The sequence below is a fragment of the Stenella coeruleoalba genome, assembly GCF_951394435.1.
Source record: "Stenella coeruleoalba genome assembly, chromosome: 17".
Lineage (NCBI taxonomy): Eukaryota > Metazoa > Chordata > Mammalia > Artiodactyla > Delphinidae > Stenella > Stenella coeruleoalba.
The window spans coordinates 72397310-72415004 of record NC_137163.1 but is presented as its reverse complement, the minus strand read 5'-3'; the positions used below and the strand labels follow the sequence as shown (position 1 = coordinate 72415004).

The following is a 17695-nucleotide window of genomic DNA, read 5'->3' as shown; positions in this document are numbered from 1 at the left end:
TGCCTAATGCTAGTTACAGACGTCACCATGCTTGTTGGGACTTTTCTAGTAAATATGGGGGGAAGCACATTCTCGTCCCACTTCAGTGCCTAACTCGGGTGTTTTTATTGTTGTCGCTTACCTATGACAGTCCCCTTATTCCTTTTTTTTTTTTTCAGCTAATGTCTACTGATTAAAAACCACATTACAGGAAAACTAATGAGTATTAGTTTAAAATGCAAGTATAAATTCAAGTACAGAGTAGAGAAAGAAATTTTCATGAGAAACAACTACAGGCAGACCTCAGAGATCTTGCAAGTTTGGGTCCAGACCACCACGATAAAGTGAATACCACAGCAGAGTGAGTCACATGAATGTTTTGGTTTTCAGTGCATATAAAAGTTATGTTTACATTATATTGTAGTCTATTAAGTGTGCAATAGCGTTATGTTTAGAAAACCAATGCACATACCTTATTGAAAAATACTTTATTGCTAAAAAATGCTAATCATCATCTGAGCCTTCGGCGAGTCCTAATCTTTTTGCCGGTGGAGGGCTTGAAATTATTTCGAGAATTACCAAAATGTGACAGGGAGACCCGAAGCGCGCAAATGCTGTTGGAAAAATGGCACCGGTAGACTTGCTTGATACAGGGCTGCCACAGACCCTCCATTTGTAAAGACCGCAATATCCGTGAAGCACGATAAAGTGAAGCACAATAAAATGAGGTGTGCCTGCAGATGATTCAGCGAAGGTGTCATTAGATACGTTATAATAAATATTTGGCCCAATCATGACATGAGTATGATGGAGTTAAGAGAACAGATAACTTCAATCTAGGGTTAACTGACTTTCCAAAAACTGTAATATCCAGAAACACACGCAAATAATATTTCAAATTAACTGATGACAAGGCAAAACTTCAGTCACCCTGGAAACTGGAGGTGCGTGAGGTTAACCCCAAGTGAGAAGAATCTTAAATCTAATATCATTTCACCTTAACAGTAACTATCCTAAGAGCATTGGACTAACCTATGTTTTCTTTTTGCATCGCGTTGCTTTAAAATGAAAACCCCTACTTGTATGGTACTTGCAGTACTGATGCTTCTTTTTTAATCTCTTATCTCATTGGAAAAGAGCACGTATTAGTCTCATTTTTTAAAATAAGGAAACGGAGGCTCAGAATGACTAAGTGAGCTGCCCAAAGCCACCAAAGTAGACAGTGATGGGAGGGGCTGACACCCAAGTCGGCTGGCCTGACGGTAAAGTTCTATTTCTCTGTGGCCATTACAGCTGCCGTTTTTTCTTTTCATTTGATTCACTTCACATGGAAGGCTGACGTGCCTGGGGAAAACCCACTCTATTCAAAGGTTGTTTCTCTTACAGTTTTTTTTTAAAACAAATCCAGAGTGATGGCTGAGTTTATTTAACCAAGAAACCATCGCATGTTCCTGCGGAAAGCAAAACCACCACCTACCCGTTTACGGAGTTTCTCTGCAGCATCGAGTTCAGCTTTAATAGTCTTATCAAATTTATTTAATAGTTTAGGCTTCTTTTTCTTCACTGAAAGAGAAAAAGAGGTTTTAAATTTTTATTTTATGTTTTTGTCTAGAAATAGTTCTTGAGAATAGTGATTTACGAAAGTAGTAAGAAACCTAGCATTGGTCCTGAGCCTATAACTGGAGAACCAAGCACAGTCCTGGCTCAGCTCCCCACACGGCTCTCCCAACCCCCAGGATGACCCAGTCCGTAACTGCCAAACCACAGGGAGACGGTCAGGGCCCTTTTTCTCAGATGCTCGAAGGTGTTCTTGGGAGACTGGGTGCATTCTGGTATCCTGAAACTCTCAGGATAGAGACCTAATTTCTGGAATGAAAATGGTAGGTATGATTTCTAAACTCTTAGGATCAACTCCTTGGCTAAACCCAAAAGGCTGCTTACAACTGTCTCTGAACACACCCACAGTGTTTCCCGATCAGATAAAAGTAGGAAATTACTCTCAAGGGAGCAGGATTTCTTAGTCTAGGACTCAAGACCCTTCCATTGCATCCTGGGCCTAAATTCCAGCATATTCCATACTTTAGCCAGACGGGACCACCCCTCGCTCCCCAAATAAGCTTCCTGCCATTTCTGAGGCTACTTTCTCCAAGTAAAATGGCTTATTCCTTGTCAGCTGAAAATACGCCCCTCCTTCAACAACCAGCTGAAAACCACACTCACTCCACGTATCACTCACAGAAGTGCTCTGTTTTCTCTCTCTATCACACGACTGAAATCCTCAGCACCATGTATATGACTTTTTTTTTTTTCTGTGGTTCTTCCCCCTAATATATGGGACTTTTATGTACTTATCTTGGTCCCTTTTCAAATCATAAGTCCCTGCAGAGTGGCACCACGTCTTTGACGCAACCTGAATTTCCTCCTGCTGACTCACCCTGAGGTCATGACCAGCAGGGGAGGGTTGGGGCCTTCGGGGTGGACCCAGAGCAGGTAATCCTGTCTCAGGGCTCAGAGCATGACCAGGTGTGACCCTGAAGGGTAAGCCGGATGTTCCAGGTAGAGAGAAATGAGAACAGTCAGAGGAGAACTTCCTTAATGCTCTGACATTAAACCAACACATTCAGTTCCTTGTGCTCTGTCCCCAGGTGCAGGAGGAGGGGTTCTCCCTCCTAAGGTCACTCCCCCCTGCCCCACAGGCCCGCACTCTGCTGCCTCCGTAGGCCTCCTCACTCTGGCTTTCCTCTGAGCCCCTGTCCACGTTTCATAGCGCTGAAGTCTCCACCATCCTAAAGCCAGCAAACCAACCAACCAGGACGAACCTCAGCCTCCCCACCCCCACTCGCCATCCTCTCCCCCCTCCCCTCCCTCGTGGCTCCCTTCCCACCACAGTGCTTTGTCCTCACCCACCACGGAGGCAAAAGGGAGTCATCCACAAGGAAGGAGCCTCAGTGGTTATGAGTCAGATGGTAGGGGCCTGAGTCCCAGCTCTGTCCTGTCCCAGATCTGTGACCTAAGTCAAGCTGGTGGTAGACTTTTCCGACTCTCACTTCCCTAATCTATAACATGGGGTAGCGTTCTTGAGAATTAAATAATATTGCATGTGGGCAACTAGCACAGTGATCAACATACAGTAAGTGCTCTGTATCTGAGAGCTAATAATGCGTGTGGCCATCTCTGCAAGTCCCCCTGTTCCTTTTTCTCCCATCCAACCTGGCCCCCCTGCAGCACCGGACACGGCGGACTCCTCCCTCCTTCCTGAAAGGGTCCCTCGCCTTGACTTCTGTGTTGCCCGCTCTCCTGGTTTTCCTCCTGTCCCCCCAGCATGCTGTGCTCATCAGGGTCAGTCTTCAGCCTCTAAAGGGCTTCCACGGTTTAATTTCCAAACTGAGCTCCATGTTAACTAGTTACTTTTCTCCTGAAATACAAAAATCATAAATCCAAGTGCCTACACAGAGGCTTCAAGCTCAGATCCAAAGTGAAAATCGCTACTGCTCACAAATCTGTTCTGTCTCGGATTTGCCCTATTTCAGAGGATGGCGCTGTATTCATCTGTTTCCAAATAACAAACCTGGTCAGTCTGTGACCAGAGTAAAGAAGAAGGAACGTGAGGAATTATCCGAAGACTGAAAGTAATCGCTACTATTTTTTTTAGCACTCACTGTGTGCCGGTCTCCAGGCCATATCTCCTTTTATTCCCTCAACCTCTTGGACATGGGGAACTTAACTTCACAGATGTGGCCACTGAGGTTTCAAAGCGGTCAGTCCCTTGACACCTCCCCTATGGCCGTTAGCATGGCTGATGCCATCTTGGGCCTGACAGTTCCTCCTGTCCTTCCATTGACACTACCCAGGACTGTACTGTGCAGTGAATCACTTCTCTGTTGTCAGGGGCTTTAGAGTTAAGAGATATTGTTTCATCATCATTAGGACCAGGTGGCCTCTATGCTCTGTTAGTCTCCAAACAATGATGGAGACCTTTGCTGGCGTATTCCGGGCGCCCACAAGACTAGTTACCCACTCATAAATCTTGACTTAGGAATACACGCCGTATTTCCAAGCACCCCATACCCCAGGTTAACTATCAAATTGTCCCAGTGGCCATAGCCTCTGCGAATGCTTCCAGATCATTTTCTGCCCAATCCCACCCTGTGAGTAAGTTACCCTGTAATAAGTTGATCCACTGATTACACGGGGCTTCCTGCCTCGTTGTTCGGTCTCAAGATGCCTTCTCAGTTCAGTGGGCACTTTTTGTTCCGTCCGTCCTCCGACACCTCCCCTCTCCCATCTACATTTCCCACCTGAATGGTTTCCAAAAACAGGGAAGTTTCCTGAGTATCTTAGCCTCCTGCCTCTCCCCACAGGGGAGGTGGTGTGACTTATCTGATCACTGAGTTAGGGGGAAGCAACAAGCTTGTGTAGCTCAGTCCCACCCCTTCCCTTCCCCCAGGACGTGTACCACTCATGTGCTGAGCGGGTGCCACATCCTGCAGGGAGGGGTCCCCACCCACATGGCGGAACTAGGGCTGCTCTCCACAGCCTGGAGTGGGCGGGTATGTCCAATTCTCGGGTTCAAGATTATGAAACCTATTATTCCTGCTCATTTAAGTCCCATTCTTCAATTTGACTTTTATCAGTAATAAAGCTGACACTTTGATCACTTTTTTCATTTCATTCCTTGTATATAATATAGTTTCAATGTTTATGGGAGTAGAGTTGATTTACAATGTTGTGTTAGTTTCAGGTGTACAGCAAAGTGAATTGCTGATACATATATCCATTCTTTTTTTAGATTCTTTTCCCACATAAGCCATTACAGAGTATTGAGTAGAGTTCCCTGTGCCAAACAGTAGGTCCTTATTAGATATCTAGTTTATATATAGCAGTGTGCATGTGTCAATCCCAATCTCCCAATTTATCCCTTCACCCCTTCCCCCTTGGTAACCGTAAGTTTGTTTTCTACATCTGTGACTCTACTTCTATTTTGTAAATAAGTTCATTTGTACACTATTTTTAGATTCCACATATAAGTGATACCATACGATATTTGTCTTTCTGCGTCTGACTTGCTTCACTCAGTATGACAATCTCTAGTTCCATCCATTTGCTGCAAATGGAATTATTTTGTTCTTTTTTATGGCTGAGTAATATTCCATTGTATATAACTCCTAGGCATATACCTGGAGAAAACCATAATTTGAAAAGATACATGCAGCCCAATGTTCATTGCAGCACTATTTACAACAGCCAGGACATGGAAGCAACCTAAATGTCCATTGACAGAGGAATGATAAAGAAGATGTGGTACATATATCATTCCTTATAAATTTTTAAAAATTGGTATTCTCTTTTATTTATTCCATTTTTCTCTTCTCCTCCCCCCAAGACCCAAGACCCCCTATTGTTGAAAAATATGTCTAAAGCAGAGACTGAAAAAATAGTGACTAGTGGGCACATGCAACGGCATGCCATGACGTGTTAGCTTACGTGCTGAGGACACGGGAAATGAACCGACATTTGACTGAGATGGGGATTTATAAATGGTGGAAGTTAGTGTCGTGTCACCCAGCACTGAGTTATGTCTCGCAATTGCTCGCTTTGGTTTTGCAGAAGTGTCTGTCAGCAGGACGACAGCAGGACCAGGAAAGCCTGGCGAGCACCTGAGCAGAGGGTTACTGCTGGCATCAGGACTTTTCCCAAGCGCATCTCCCCTGTTCCACCGTCAAAGTTAACGTGAGGTTTATTTACAGGGAGGAAAAAAAGCTATTGGCAGCTCAGGACATCCAAAATACATAGTTAACATTAAAATATGTTTGTTAAATAGCCACACTGTACTCAGTGCCAACACATTTCAGTATCATCACGAAAAACAGAATATTAAAAATCTCGAAGCACTCATTACCAAGAGAAATTACTTTGTCCCATAAAATTTCTTTTCACAAACCTTCCTATTTAATAGCTGTTAATATTGCTCCTCTTTTTGAAATTCAAGTTTATTCCTGTCATGACTATTTTTAAGTGTATAAAAAGCCTAAGGCAATTTTTCCAACTGTGAAAAAACACAGATCTGTTCCTTCTTGTTCTGGGGAAACATGTGGTCTTATTGCAGAACCAGGAGTGGGGTCTCAGGGCTTGTGACAGGATGGAGCAAACTCTCTCAGGCTCTTTGGGCCTTAGTTTCTTCTTCTACAAATGGTTCTCTGAACAAATCCTGCACTTTTAATTTTCAGTTGATTTAAATCACGTTAATAATCCTTCAAAGTAGACCGACGAGTATTGCCATGGGTTGTTAATTTTGTTGAATTTGGATTTTTAGAAGTGGTTTAGGAACCAGATGTTTATGTTTTATAAAACTTTGAACTTTTCTTTTTGGTCACTGCCATTACAAGTATTTTGTCCTTTTCCAAAACCACAAAGAAAGAAAAAGAAGTGACCCGTTGCATTTCAAATCCTGACTTCCCTTGCCGTGGTTGAAACATTAAGGGCAAATGAAATGGAAAAGGAGGGAAATAAAAGAATAATTAAAGGCATGAAAAAAGACTAACAATACACATGTAGATTATATAAAAATTAAATGTTGACTCCCTTTGCTCTCCACTTGGTCAACGGAAGAAGATGTGTTCATACTATGGTACGTGAGGAGAAGCTGACCACCAATGAAAACAGACACAGGATCTCTGCATCTCTCTCTGTCCCTGACACGCTCTGATGCTAAGTGACGAAGGTGCACGGTCTGCCATAAGGTAGACAGAAAAGCGACTTTCCGGACCTGTCTCCCTGCTTCCAGTCTGTTCTCTCTCTACATCGTCCTCAGGATCTTCCTGAAACACAATCTGTCCATGTTACCCCGTCGCCATGGATCCCCAAGCACATAAAATAAACACTAAACTCCTTTGCGTGCCGTCCCAGGAATCCTGCTCTTGGCTCTCTGCCCAAGAGAAATGATGACAAGTGTCCACACAGTGACTCATATGCACGCATTCACTGAAGCACTGTAACAGCCACAGGTAGACAAAACCCAAACGTCCATCACCTGCTGGATGGACAGACAGTTTATAGCAGAGCCGTACAACGCAATGCGACTCAGCCACGATGAGAATACGTGCAACAGTGTGGATGCCTCCCAAGGGCATCACGTTAGGTGGAAGAGGCCAAGTTCATAAAGCTACTAACTGGATGATTCCCTTTACACAGCATTTTAGAAAAGGATAAACTGTTGGGAAAGAAAACAGAGTAGTGGTTTCAGAGGCTGGAGGTGGGAAAAGGGGTTGACTCCAAAGGGCATGAGAGAATTTTGAGATACAAAGTCCTAGATTTTAATTGTGGTGGAGAAATTGTGACTAGATGTCAACGCATATGTCAAAACTACACACCACAAAAGGTGGATTTTACCATATGTAAATTACACCTCAATACCTGACTTGACAAGAAAGTTATAAGGAAGAGACAAGTCACATGATTCTCAATGAAGACTCTCGGGAATTCCCTGGAGGTCCAGTGGTTAGGACTCCGAGCTCTCACTGCAGAGGGCCAGGTCTCGATCCCTGGTTGGGGAACTAAGATCCCACAAGCCGAGCAGCATGGCCAAAAAAACAAACAACAAAAAATAAAATCAATGAAGACTCTTATGATAGGTATATCAGTAAGAGAAGCATTTGGGCATAAAAACATCGTTCTTTCAAAAATAAAATTAAATCTGATTTTGAGCTCTCCGCTGCCAACCATGAACCTATCAGGAGGTAATTTGAACTTACTCAAATTCAACTATGCTTAAGAAGCTCCTCCCTGCAAATATAAGAAAAAAGGAAGAAAAATTCTCTCCTTATTTAATATCCCAGCTACCTTTTCTGCTCCTGTCTCTTTCTTATCATTCATTCCACCCTCCAAGCACCCTACTTTTAATTTTTATTTTTTTTTAAAAATTTGACTACTCTTGAAGTATAGGAAACCATTGCTGCTCTTCTGTGTGTGACTCTAAGCAGTGGAGGGGGCCCCAGGCTTTGGACTGAGACCCACATTTTTCACTGGTTCATTCATTCATTCAATTCAACTACTTGCTAAAAAGCCACCATGTTTCAAGGATTGTGCTAAGTGCTGGGGATTCAACAGAACATTCCTCAAGGAGGCTATTGTCTCACTGGGGAGAAAGCTGTAAATGGATAATGAATGCTTAGAGGAATGAGGGTAATTATAAGGGCGGACCAGGAGTGCTGCTAATCTTTTTGGGAAGGGGGAGGGAAAGCTTTCTGGGGAAATCGAGGACCTAAGTATAGACCCAGATAGAAGCAGCATTCCCAGCAGAGGAAAGAGTATTTATTTTGTAAATCAATCCCAAGTTTGGGACATTGTATTTTTCACCATTAGTTATTTTTCTTTATTTTTCTAAAAATCTCCTCCTGCTTGGATACAATGGTTTGGTGCAATATATGTATTCTTATTATGGGAATCCGGGCTTTCCAGAATTTTGGAAAGCTCACAGTGGTGGAGGTATTGCTCAGGGACCCCGGCCACTGACTTACTTTCTCCCCACATATGGGTACGTGGCCTTAGTGACACTGAACCTGCTTTAAGAGCCAGAAGAGGCCTGAAATGCACGTTCAGGGAGTTTTAGTTTTGTAGAGAGAGGATGTACACCCCAACTGTAAGAGGTGGCACAGCAAGAATGGGGCTTTTGAAAACATGCAAGACCAAGAGTGGACAGCTGTAGCCCCGCACCCCAGCCAGAGGCGGGATTCAAGATGCCCACGCTGAGGGACAAACCAGCCGCTCTGCCCGGGGCTGCCATCTGCTTTTGATACAACACTGTAAGCTGATTAAGGACCTTAAATTAACTTTACTGGGAGGAAGAGAGAGAGAAAATGAGAACTTCTCCCACCAACTCAAAACCTATCTGAAACGTTGTATTTAGTCAAGAAAAATACATACATCTTGAAGTAAGCCTTTCACAGTTGTTTCCTGGAAGCAGGTTTACTGCCTTTGACAAACTGTCTCCTAGCCACTCTGTCTTCACCTCCTGTTACTTACCTGCAAAGCAGTTACATTTCCTTTACACAGACTCTCAAATTTCGCATGAACTTGTGACACTTCCGTGATCTTTCTCATGGTGTTTTTTTTTTGGTGGTGGTTGGGTGTGGGAGCTTGGAAAACCCTTCCCTCTATTTCTACCAAAGAATACTCTCTTTCAACCTTCAAGGTCTAGTTTAAATGCTATTTCCTCTAGCAAGTCATCTAAAGACATCCTCGTGAAAAAACAACAACAACAACACTTTCTCCTCTGTGCTCATACAACACTTTGTTTCTAGAAATAGCAAAGTTTCAGGCCGTGTGTAAGTTGGCCATGTGGTTATATGTGATGTACACTCTCTTCCCCACGCCACCCCCCATACTGCTGGATTGTTAACTTTTGTGAGGAAAGAACTGTGTCTTCCTCATAATTTATTTCCAGCACAGCACATGGTCTGTGCCATGAAAAGTCTTCAATAAATGTTTCTGAATGTACATAAATACATGCAAGCACGAATGAATCAGAATATTCCATGAAATCTTGCCATGTGCTACAACATGGACGGACCTAGAGGGTGTTATGCTAAGTGAAATAAGTCAGACACAGAAGGGCAAATACTGTGTGATTTCACTTATATGTGGATCTGAAAAACAAAACAAACGAACAAACAAAATAAGACAGAAACAGACTCACAGATACAGAGAACAAACTGGTGGTCGCCAGAGGGGAGGGAGTTAGGGGGTGGCTGAAAAAGGGGAAGAGGATTAAGAGGACAAACTTCCACCTGTAAAATAAATAAGTAACAGGGATGGAATGTCACATAGGGAATATAGTCAATAATATTGCAACAACTTTGTATGGTGACAGATGGTAACTGAACTTATTGTGGTGATCATTTCATAATGTATAAAAAATATCAAATCACTATGTTGTACACCTGAAAGTAATATGTTGATTATAACTCAATTAAAAACAAAGATATTCCAGAAGGGGATATCCATGTCAATTTGTAACTTAGGTGTATCAGTTATTTAAAAAACAATCGGAAAATTGTAAACATCCAAGATAGAGAATGAATTGAGAATGAGAATAGCATGCTTTATAAAGAAGGTCTAGTCCAAAAAGTGTCAACAGACAACAAAAGAGGGGAGGGAGGAGGAAGGTAAGAGAAAGACACAAGGTAAGTGCGAGACAATCCCCACTAAAGATTTTATAGAGAACACCGATATTTCTTATTCCATTCTAGTTTTTCCATATATTTAGAATTCAGAACACAGTGGCAGAATATTAGACACAACTAACCAGTAAGTTCTTGGACTGCAAAGTTCAGCTGATTTTAGTAGAACATAAAAACTACACTAAGCAGCTTGCTTTTTATGTTCTGAGTCTTGCTTAGTGCCTTGTCAAATTATTTGCTGATAATAATAGTTGACATTCATTGATCACTGACCCTGCTAGACATGTGCAACTCACCCAGGCTGCACAAATTGTCAACAGTAGGAGCCAAGACTGGAGCTGGGGGTTGTCTTGACTCCAGTGTCTATGCTTTTGACAACATTTTGTTGTATACCCAGCATCTGGCCCAAAAGTTCAGACACCAGGGTGTTCCTGCATGTTTGGAGAGTGATGACAGCGTGGAATTAAGGATCAGTATAAGTATTATGTTGTGTAAGGAAGTAGCTGAACTTTGTACTACTTGTCTCAGAGGATAAAGGCAGTTAAACAATCACAGTGATTTCCCTTCATTCTGTGTCTCAAAGACCCAGCGTGTACACATTACACAGAGACACCTGGCTTAGCAGGAAGGTCACAGGGTATGGAGTCTGGAGGCCAGGGTGTGAGCCTCACTTCTGCCTTTCTTAGGTGACTTGCTTAGTCTCACTTCCATGAAACAGGAATAACATCTGACCCCTACCTACCAACCATAAAGGAACATAAACATAAAATATCATATAAATATTAATCATGACTTCCGTCTATAATACCTTATTTTCATTTCCTTTCATTTCCTTTAAAATTCTGCTCTTTAATTAAATGGGAGATATTACCTTATTAGTAAACGTTTGAGGAACTAATTTTTTTAAGATACCAGATTTGCTCTACGGTCAAACATTTCTCTGGCAGAGATTTTGGACAACTAATAACTTTGCCAAACCATTCCTACAACCTGTTTGTATTTCCTGGGTCAACAAAGGACTAAGGAGCTATGGGGCCCCATTGTACTCCCTTTGCTTCTAAACCCTACTGTGTTTTCAAGCAGGACCACATAAAACATGAAGGGTTGCTTTTTGTTATAGGTATCCAAAGGTGGAATTGGATAAAAAATAATCTAAAGAGCAAAATGATTTAAGGGAAGGAAGAGTAAGACCAAAATAAGTCATTGAAGAAAAACGTGCTCTATATCTGAGATACGGCCTGAAGCTTTGAAATAATCATGTAATGCTAATTTCAATATTATTCATGTTAAATAGCAGTTAAACCACGACAGACCCCACTACATATTTTAGTCTTCCTATGTTACAACTGGAAGTTAATTTTGCTTTTCTTTTTAAAATCAGTGATAGATTTCAGTGGAAGAAAAAAAACCTCCATGCTAAATTTGTCTGGCAGTGAGGAAATCTAAAAATTAAGGCAAATAACAAAAAAGAAGGAAACAACAGAGTGAAATATTCAAGACTTCAAGAATCCAGTACTAGGGTTTTTGATGAAATTCCTCCTGCTGGGTACAGGGAAAGCAAGCCCAGATCCACCAATGCTCCTCCAAGGCACAGGCAGGGATGTTGGTGGGAGCTCTCAGTTCTTTTCTCTTTCATTTACAAGTGGGAATTGTGCAAGGTATTCTATTGCTGTGCTTCACACGAGGGTCTGAAATAAATCTGCTTTCATATCGATAGTGGGTCATGTTATTGGCTGTTGGGAAACCCAATCAGCAGACAGCCACAGAAGTGCTTCTGGCGGGAGTCTTTGTTATCACTGTGAAAAAGGAAAATTAATGTGTTTGATCCAAAAAGAGCCCCTTCTGAGCCCACTTCCTCTAATGTGATATATCCACCTTGCAGGTATATAGTAAGGGGAGAAGAGGTAAATCTTGACAACTCAGGGGAGACCGTCTTACTTGCCAGCCTTTACTGATGACTGGAGGGAAGAAGAAAGGCGGACCCTTCCTTTCCTCCTACATCTAAGGAGTAACGGACTTTTGTTCTCCTGAGTCAAATATCAAGTACATGCCAGCAGGAGCTCAATATTCAAAGCTTAAACCACAGTTAACATAAATGTTTTTCTGCTGAGAGACACTAACTAATACAACACAGTAAACATTATATAAAGGGCAATTGTTTTCCTCTGCCCCCTCTGTTGAAATAATGTGGGATTCAGCTGGGAGCAGTCAATGGATCCAGCAAGTATTCCGGTTTATTAAATGTAGTCTGCTGTCTCCCCATAGGGTTATTTTAATAAATTATACATCACTCTCCTTCTAGAGTAATAATCCTTTAACAGATGTGACCCCATATGTTAAGTTAGAAATTTCAGAGATGCTAAGTGATGTGTTTTCTATACATAACAGAAACCCCTTCAGTGCCAAGGCAGTCCACAGGCTTACCAACAGCTAATTCAGACATTAAGAATTTCATCTCCATGTTCACTGTTCCATGAGAGAATAGCCACCTTCCCCAAATTTTATTTTAGACACAATTCTAACAATCTTGATCTTCTGGTTCTAGAGGCTAGCACCTTTACCTTATTATAAGTATATCAGAAAGAAGTGAGGGTTGCTTGAATCAGATATACACTCAGTAGCAGGATGTAAAAGCCAACAGACTGAAGTAAGAAAGACATCAGAAATGAACCCAGCTCAAATAGCATTCCAATATGGGTCAAATTGTGTACAGGTAAACAGTGCTAACGTATTTCAACAGCCCCAAAAGGTATCTCTGCACAATAACTGATGTTCATTAAAATGGGCATGACAGTCTCTAATCACCAAAGAAAGTTAAACTGTGTGCGGCATACAATTTAAAAAGGCAGAGGGGCATAAAAAGTATTTTAGAAAAGTAGCTACCAACTTTTGTTAGTTTTGTTTAAGTGGTGCTTAAGGGTCTTTAAAGTCATGTTTAAATATCTGTTTCCGTGAAATATTGATTTCCCAGTAATGTCAAATAACACAATAATTCTCAAGCCTGTCCGCACATCAGTATCACCAGGGGAACCTGAGACAACACAGACAATCCCAAGCGCCATCAGATAAGAATCATGAAGCGGGTGGGTTAGGGTTAGGGTTAGGGTTAGGAAGCAACAAGACACTCTACTAAAAAAAAGTAAGTATAGGTAACTCTGCTCTGCAACATCTCAGATATATCTGAAGATTAATATATGTCACACACATGAATAATGTAGGTATTTGTAAGCTTAAGTTTCTAACACTACCTTGATTTTTACTTGATTGTTCAGATGTCAACAAGGATGTACACATCTGATTGGTGTTTGTCAGCACTGATACTGGTTTTGATGATTACATCTTTTAAGACAGAAATTACATCTGGCTCACATTCTTTTAGACAACATCAAAGATTTCGCCAAACCCAAGTGGATATCTTTCAATACAATTTGATCATTGCAATGACAGAAATCCCAAGAGTGCCTCTGGAGTTTCTCCCTGTGTGACAGAAGTGAAAACCTGATATTACAGAATGTATTAATTTGGATTTGTAGGAGTACGGTAGACATGATAAGATGACCACAAACTTTCAACAAGCAACCCAACTGTAAAGATCTGGATCTCTGGAGAATGAGAGATAGTTGTGTTTACTCTGGCAATAGCAGGATGATAAAGTGACAAACGATTTCTGATATTTTAACAAGTAGAAAATACATGTTTAAATGGCCAGGTTTTAATTACAGACAAATGTGAATATGGATCAATAACAGAGACATAAACCTATAATTCAACATATTGAAAAATAAAGCCATTGCCTTTCTGAAATATATGTAGTGGAAATAACACAAAGAAAGAGATGTTATTTTCAAATACTAAGGTTGAGAGCATACTTTTGAAACAAAATCAAATTTCTAAATACTTCCATATCATACATGAAACAATGGCCTGCAAGGCACTTACATCAGATAATGAAGGGCAGTGATCCCTGAGAGACAGAGATCAAATTTTTCAAAACCAGTGATAAAAAGAGAACTCTAAATGTAGACAGAGTAGACATGTTACATACAGGGGAACAAAAATATGAATAACAGATTTCTTAACAGAAAAAAATGAAAGGGAGAAGAAGAGAGTGAAGCAATATTTTTAAAGTATGGACAGAAGAAAAAGTCAACTGAGAATTCTATACCCACCAAAAATGTCTCTCAGAACAAAAATATACAAAAGCTGAAAGAATTCATCACCAACTAGCTTGCACTGCAAGATATGTTAAATGACATCCTTCAGGCAGAAGGAAAATAAAAATAGCGGGAAATACAGATCTACACACACAAAAATGAAAGGACTGGAAATGGTAAGTGCATGGGTTAACATAGTTTTCTTCCTTATTATTTAAGTCTTTAAAAGATAATTATTTCAAATAAAATAATTGTTTAAACAAAAACAATAACCATGTTGTGTAAGCTTTAGAGAATATGTAAAATTAAAACGTCTGACAACGATAGCACAAATTCTAAGGGGAGAAGAAAGCAGTTTTTTTGCAAGTCATTTAAGCTTTTTTTAAATTAATACTAGACGCTTTCCAGAGTAACACAAAGTTAAACAAAAAGCATAGTTTCTATGATATTAAGAGCTTTTTTTAAAAAGATCACCTTGACCACTTAGTATTCTTTTTTTCACAGGTCAGAATATTGTGAGTGAAGAAAAATATAAACACTAAACAGGCTAATTTCAAACCCCATATGTGAAAGCTGGTTTTTAAATAATGAGAAAATGTTGGCGTTGTACATCTACAGTCTGTTGAAATGATGTTTGGTGAACAAGTCCGCGGGAGGTACTCATGGAGATTAAACAAGGACTCTTGGTCTACAAAACTTCCTCTTTAGCCTCTCTAGGGAAAATTCTTTGGACATTCAGAGATGCTCCACAATTTTTGTGAATTCTTTCCTCTCTATCCTGTGCTAAGTCAACAGGAGAAGAGCTTTGCTCTGAGAGAGAGGCAGGGCCCACTGGCTAAGGACATAGACTTAGCATAGCAGCCCATTTCCTCACTTCACGTTCTGTCGTTACTCTCTGAGCCTCCCCTTCCTTGAGAAGGAAGTATATTATAATAAGGTTCTATATAGTGTATGTGAAGTAGTATAATATTATTTGAAGGTAGATTGTAATGAGTTAAGGATGTATTCCATAAACTCAAAAACAATCACTAAAGTAACAAAACAAAGAGTTATAGTTAATAACTCAACAAAGGAGACAAAATGGAATCATAAAAATTATTCTATTACTCCAGAAGAAGAGAGACAAAGGAAAAAAAAAAGGAACAACGAAGAGATGTGACAAAGGTCATTTCATAAGGATAAAGGAGTCAATTCATTAGGAGAACATAATAATCTAGATGTTTATGCATCTAGTAACTGAGCTTCCAAATGCATGAATCAAAAACTGACAGAGCTATAAAGAGAACAGAAAAATCTACAAATCCATCAGAGATTTTGGTATTGCTCACTCAACAACTGATTAAAAAAGGAGAGAGAATATCAGCAAGGATAAAGAAGATGTGAATCAAAGTATAAACTAAGTTGACCTAACTGATATTTCTAGAACACTTTCCCCAACGACAGCAAAATACACATCTTTACTAGGGCACACAGAATATTTTCCAAGCTTCCAACTTAAAAAACTAAAAAAAAAAAAGAAGAGCAAATTAAACCTAAAGCAGTAGAAGAAAGGAAACAATAAAGGTCAGAGAAAATATCAATAGCTTAGAAAGCAAAAAAATAATAAAATCAATAATATTAAAGCTGACTTTGAGAGGAGATAAATAAACTGACAAAACTCCAGCCAGACAGATCAGGAAAAAGAGAGAGAAGACATAAATAACCAATATCAGGAATAAGTCAGGTGATGCCACTACAGATCCTACAATTATTAAAAGGATAATGAGAAAAAAAAAAGGACAATAAGAGAATATTATGAACAATATTATGTGTCAATGAATTCAACAAATTAGATGAAATAGACACAAGTCTTGAAAGACACAAACTACTAAAGGTTACTCAAGAAGAAATAAATAACTTGAATATCCTACATCAATTAAAGAAATTGGATTTGTAATTAAAAACTTTAGCACAAAGAAAACTCCAGGCCCACTCATTTCACGGGTGAATTCCACCAAACATTTGAAGAAGAAATAATACATAATACATTAATTCTCAGAGAAGAGGGATTGCTACCCAACTCATTCTATAAAATCAGCATTACTATGAAACCAAAACCAGGCAAAGACATTACATGAGATGAAAACTACAAACTGATTTTCTTCATGAACATAGACGTAAAAAATTCCAAACATAGTTTTAGCAAAGTAAATCCAACAATATATACAAAGGATAATGCATCATGAGATTTATCTCAGGAATGTACACAGTCGGTTTAATATCTGAAAATCAATCAATGTAATTTATAATATTAATACAATAAAAATGAAGAACCATATGATCATATTATTAGGCACAGAAACAGTCTTCGACTGAATCTAAAACCCAGTAACATAGAAATAGAAGGAAACTTTCTCAATCTTATAAAGAGCATCTATGAAAAATTTACAGCTGACATCATACTTAATGGTGAAAGGCTGATTTTTTTCCCCCAAAGATCAGGAACAAGACAAAGATCTCTACTCTCATAAGTTCTGTTTGAAATTCTACCAGAGGTTCTACCCACTGAATCAGGCAAGGAAAAGAGAGAAAAAGCATCCTGATTGAAAACAAAGAAGTAAAACTGTCCTTATTTAGAGGTACTTAAATACTTTGTACAACATCTGATAGAATCTGAAGAAAACTAATGGAATATGTAAGTCAGTTTAGGAAGGCATCAGGATAGGAGATCAGTATAGAAAAATCAATTTTCTTCCTACATACCAGTAAAAAACAAGAAGAAATTGAAATTATAAACTAATACCACTTACATTTGCATCCAAAAATATAATATACTTAGGACTAAATCTGACAAAAGATGTGAAAGATCTGTACATGAAAAACTATAAAACAACGCTGAGAGAAATTTTAAAAGCCCTTAAATAGTGAGACACACCAAATTCAGAGACCAGAAGCCTCAACATTGTAAAGACCTCAGTTCACCACAAGTAAAGATATAGATTTTATACAATCTCAGTCAAAACCTCAGCACGTTTTTTATTTGGTAGAAATTAACAAACTAATTCTAAAATTCATATGGAAATACAAATAATCTCTACTATAACCAAAACAACTGAAAAAGAAGTTTCAAATTCTATGATTTCAAGATTTCCTATAAAACGAGATGAATCAAGACAATGTGGTATTGATATATAGAGAGATAAACAGATCAATGGGACTGAATAGAGTTCAGAAATAGAGCCATATGTATAAGAACATTTTCAATGGAGGTGCAAAGGCAATTCAGTGGGAAAGGAATAATCTTTGCAGCAAATTCTCATGGAATACTTGAATCTGAAAATCTGCTCTGACCTATATTTCTCCACTGAATTTATTTGGTTATTTATTTGGTTATTGTGGATTCTT

At 39.6% G+C, this 17695-nt stretch overlaps 1 protein-coding gene across 7 annotated transcripts in view; it reads right to left on the bottom strand.

Moving 5' to 3' along the window:
- Positions 1-17695, bottom strand: part of ASPH (aspartate beta-hydroxylase) — a 414018-nt gene that overhangs the window by 270133 nt on the left and 126190 nt on the right. For all 7 annotated transcript variants that reach the window (XR_013824500.1, XR_013824501.1, XR_013824502.1 and 4 more), the window contains one exon: positions 1457-1542. Coding sequence is in view for 2 of the 7 variants with exons in the window: in XM_079901409.1 (XP_079757535.1) it covers positions 1457-1542 (86 nt within the window). In the remaining 5 variants the exon portion in view is untranslated. The remainder of the gene's footprint in view (positions 1-1456; positions 1543-17695) is intronic.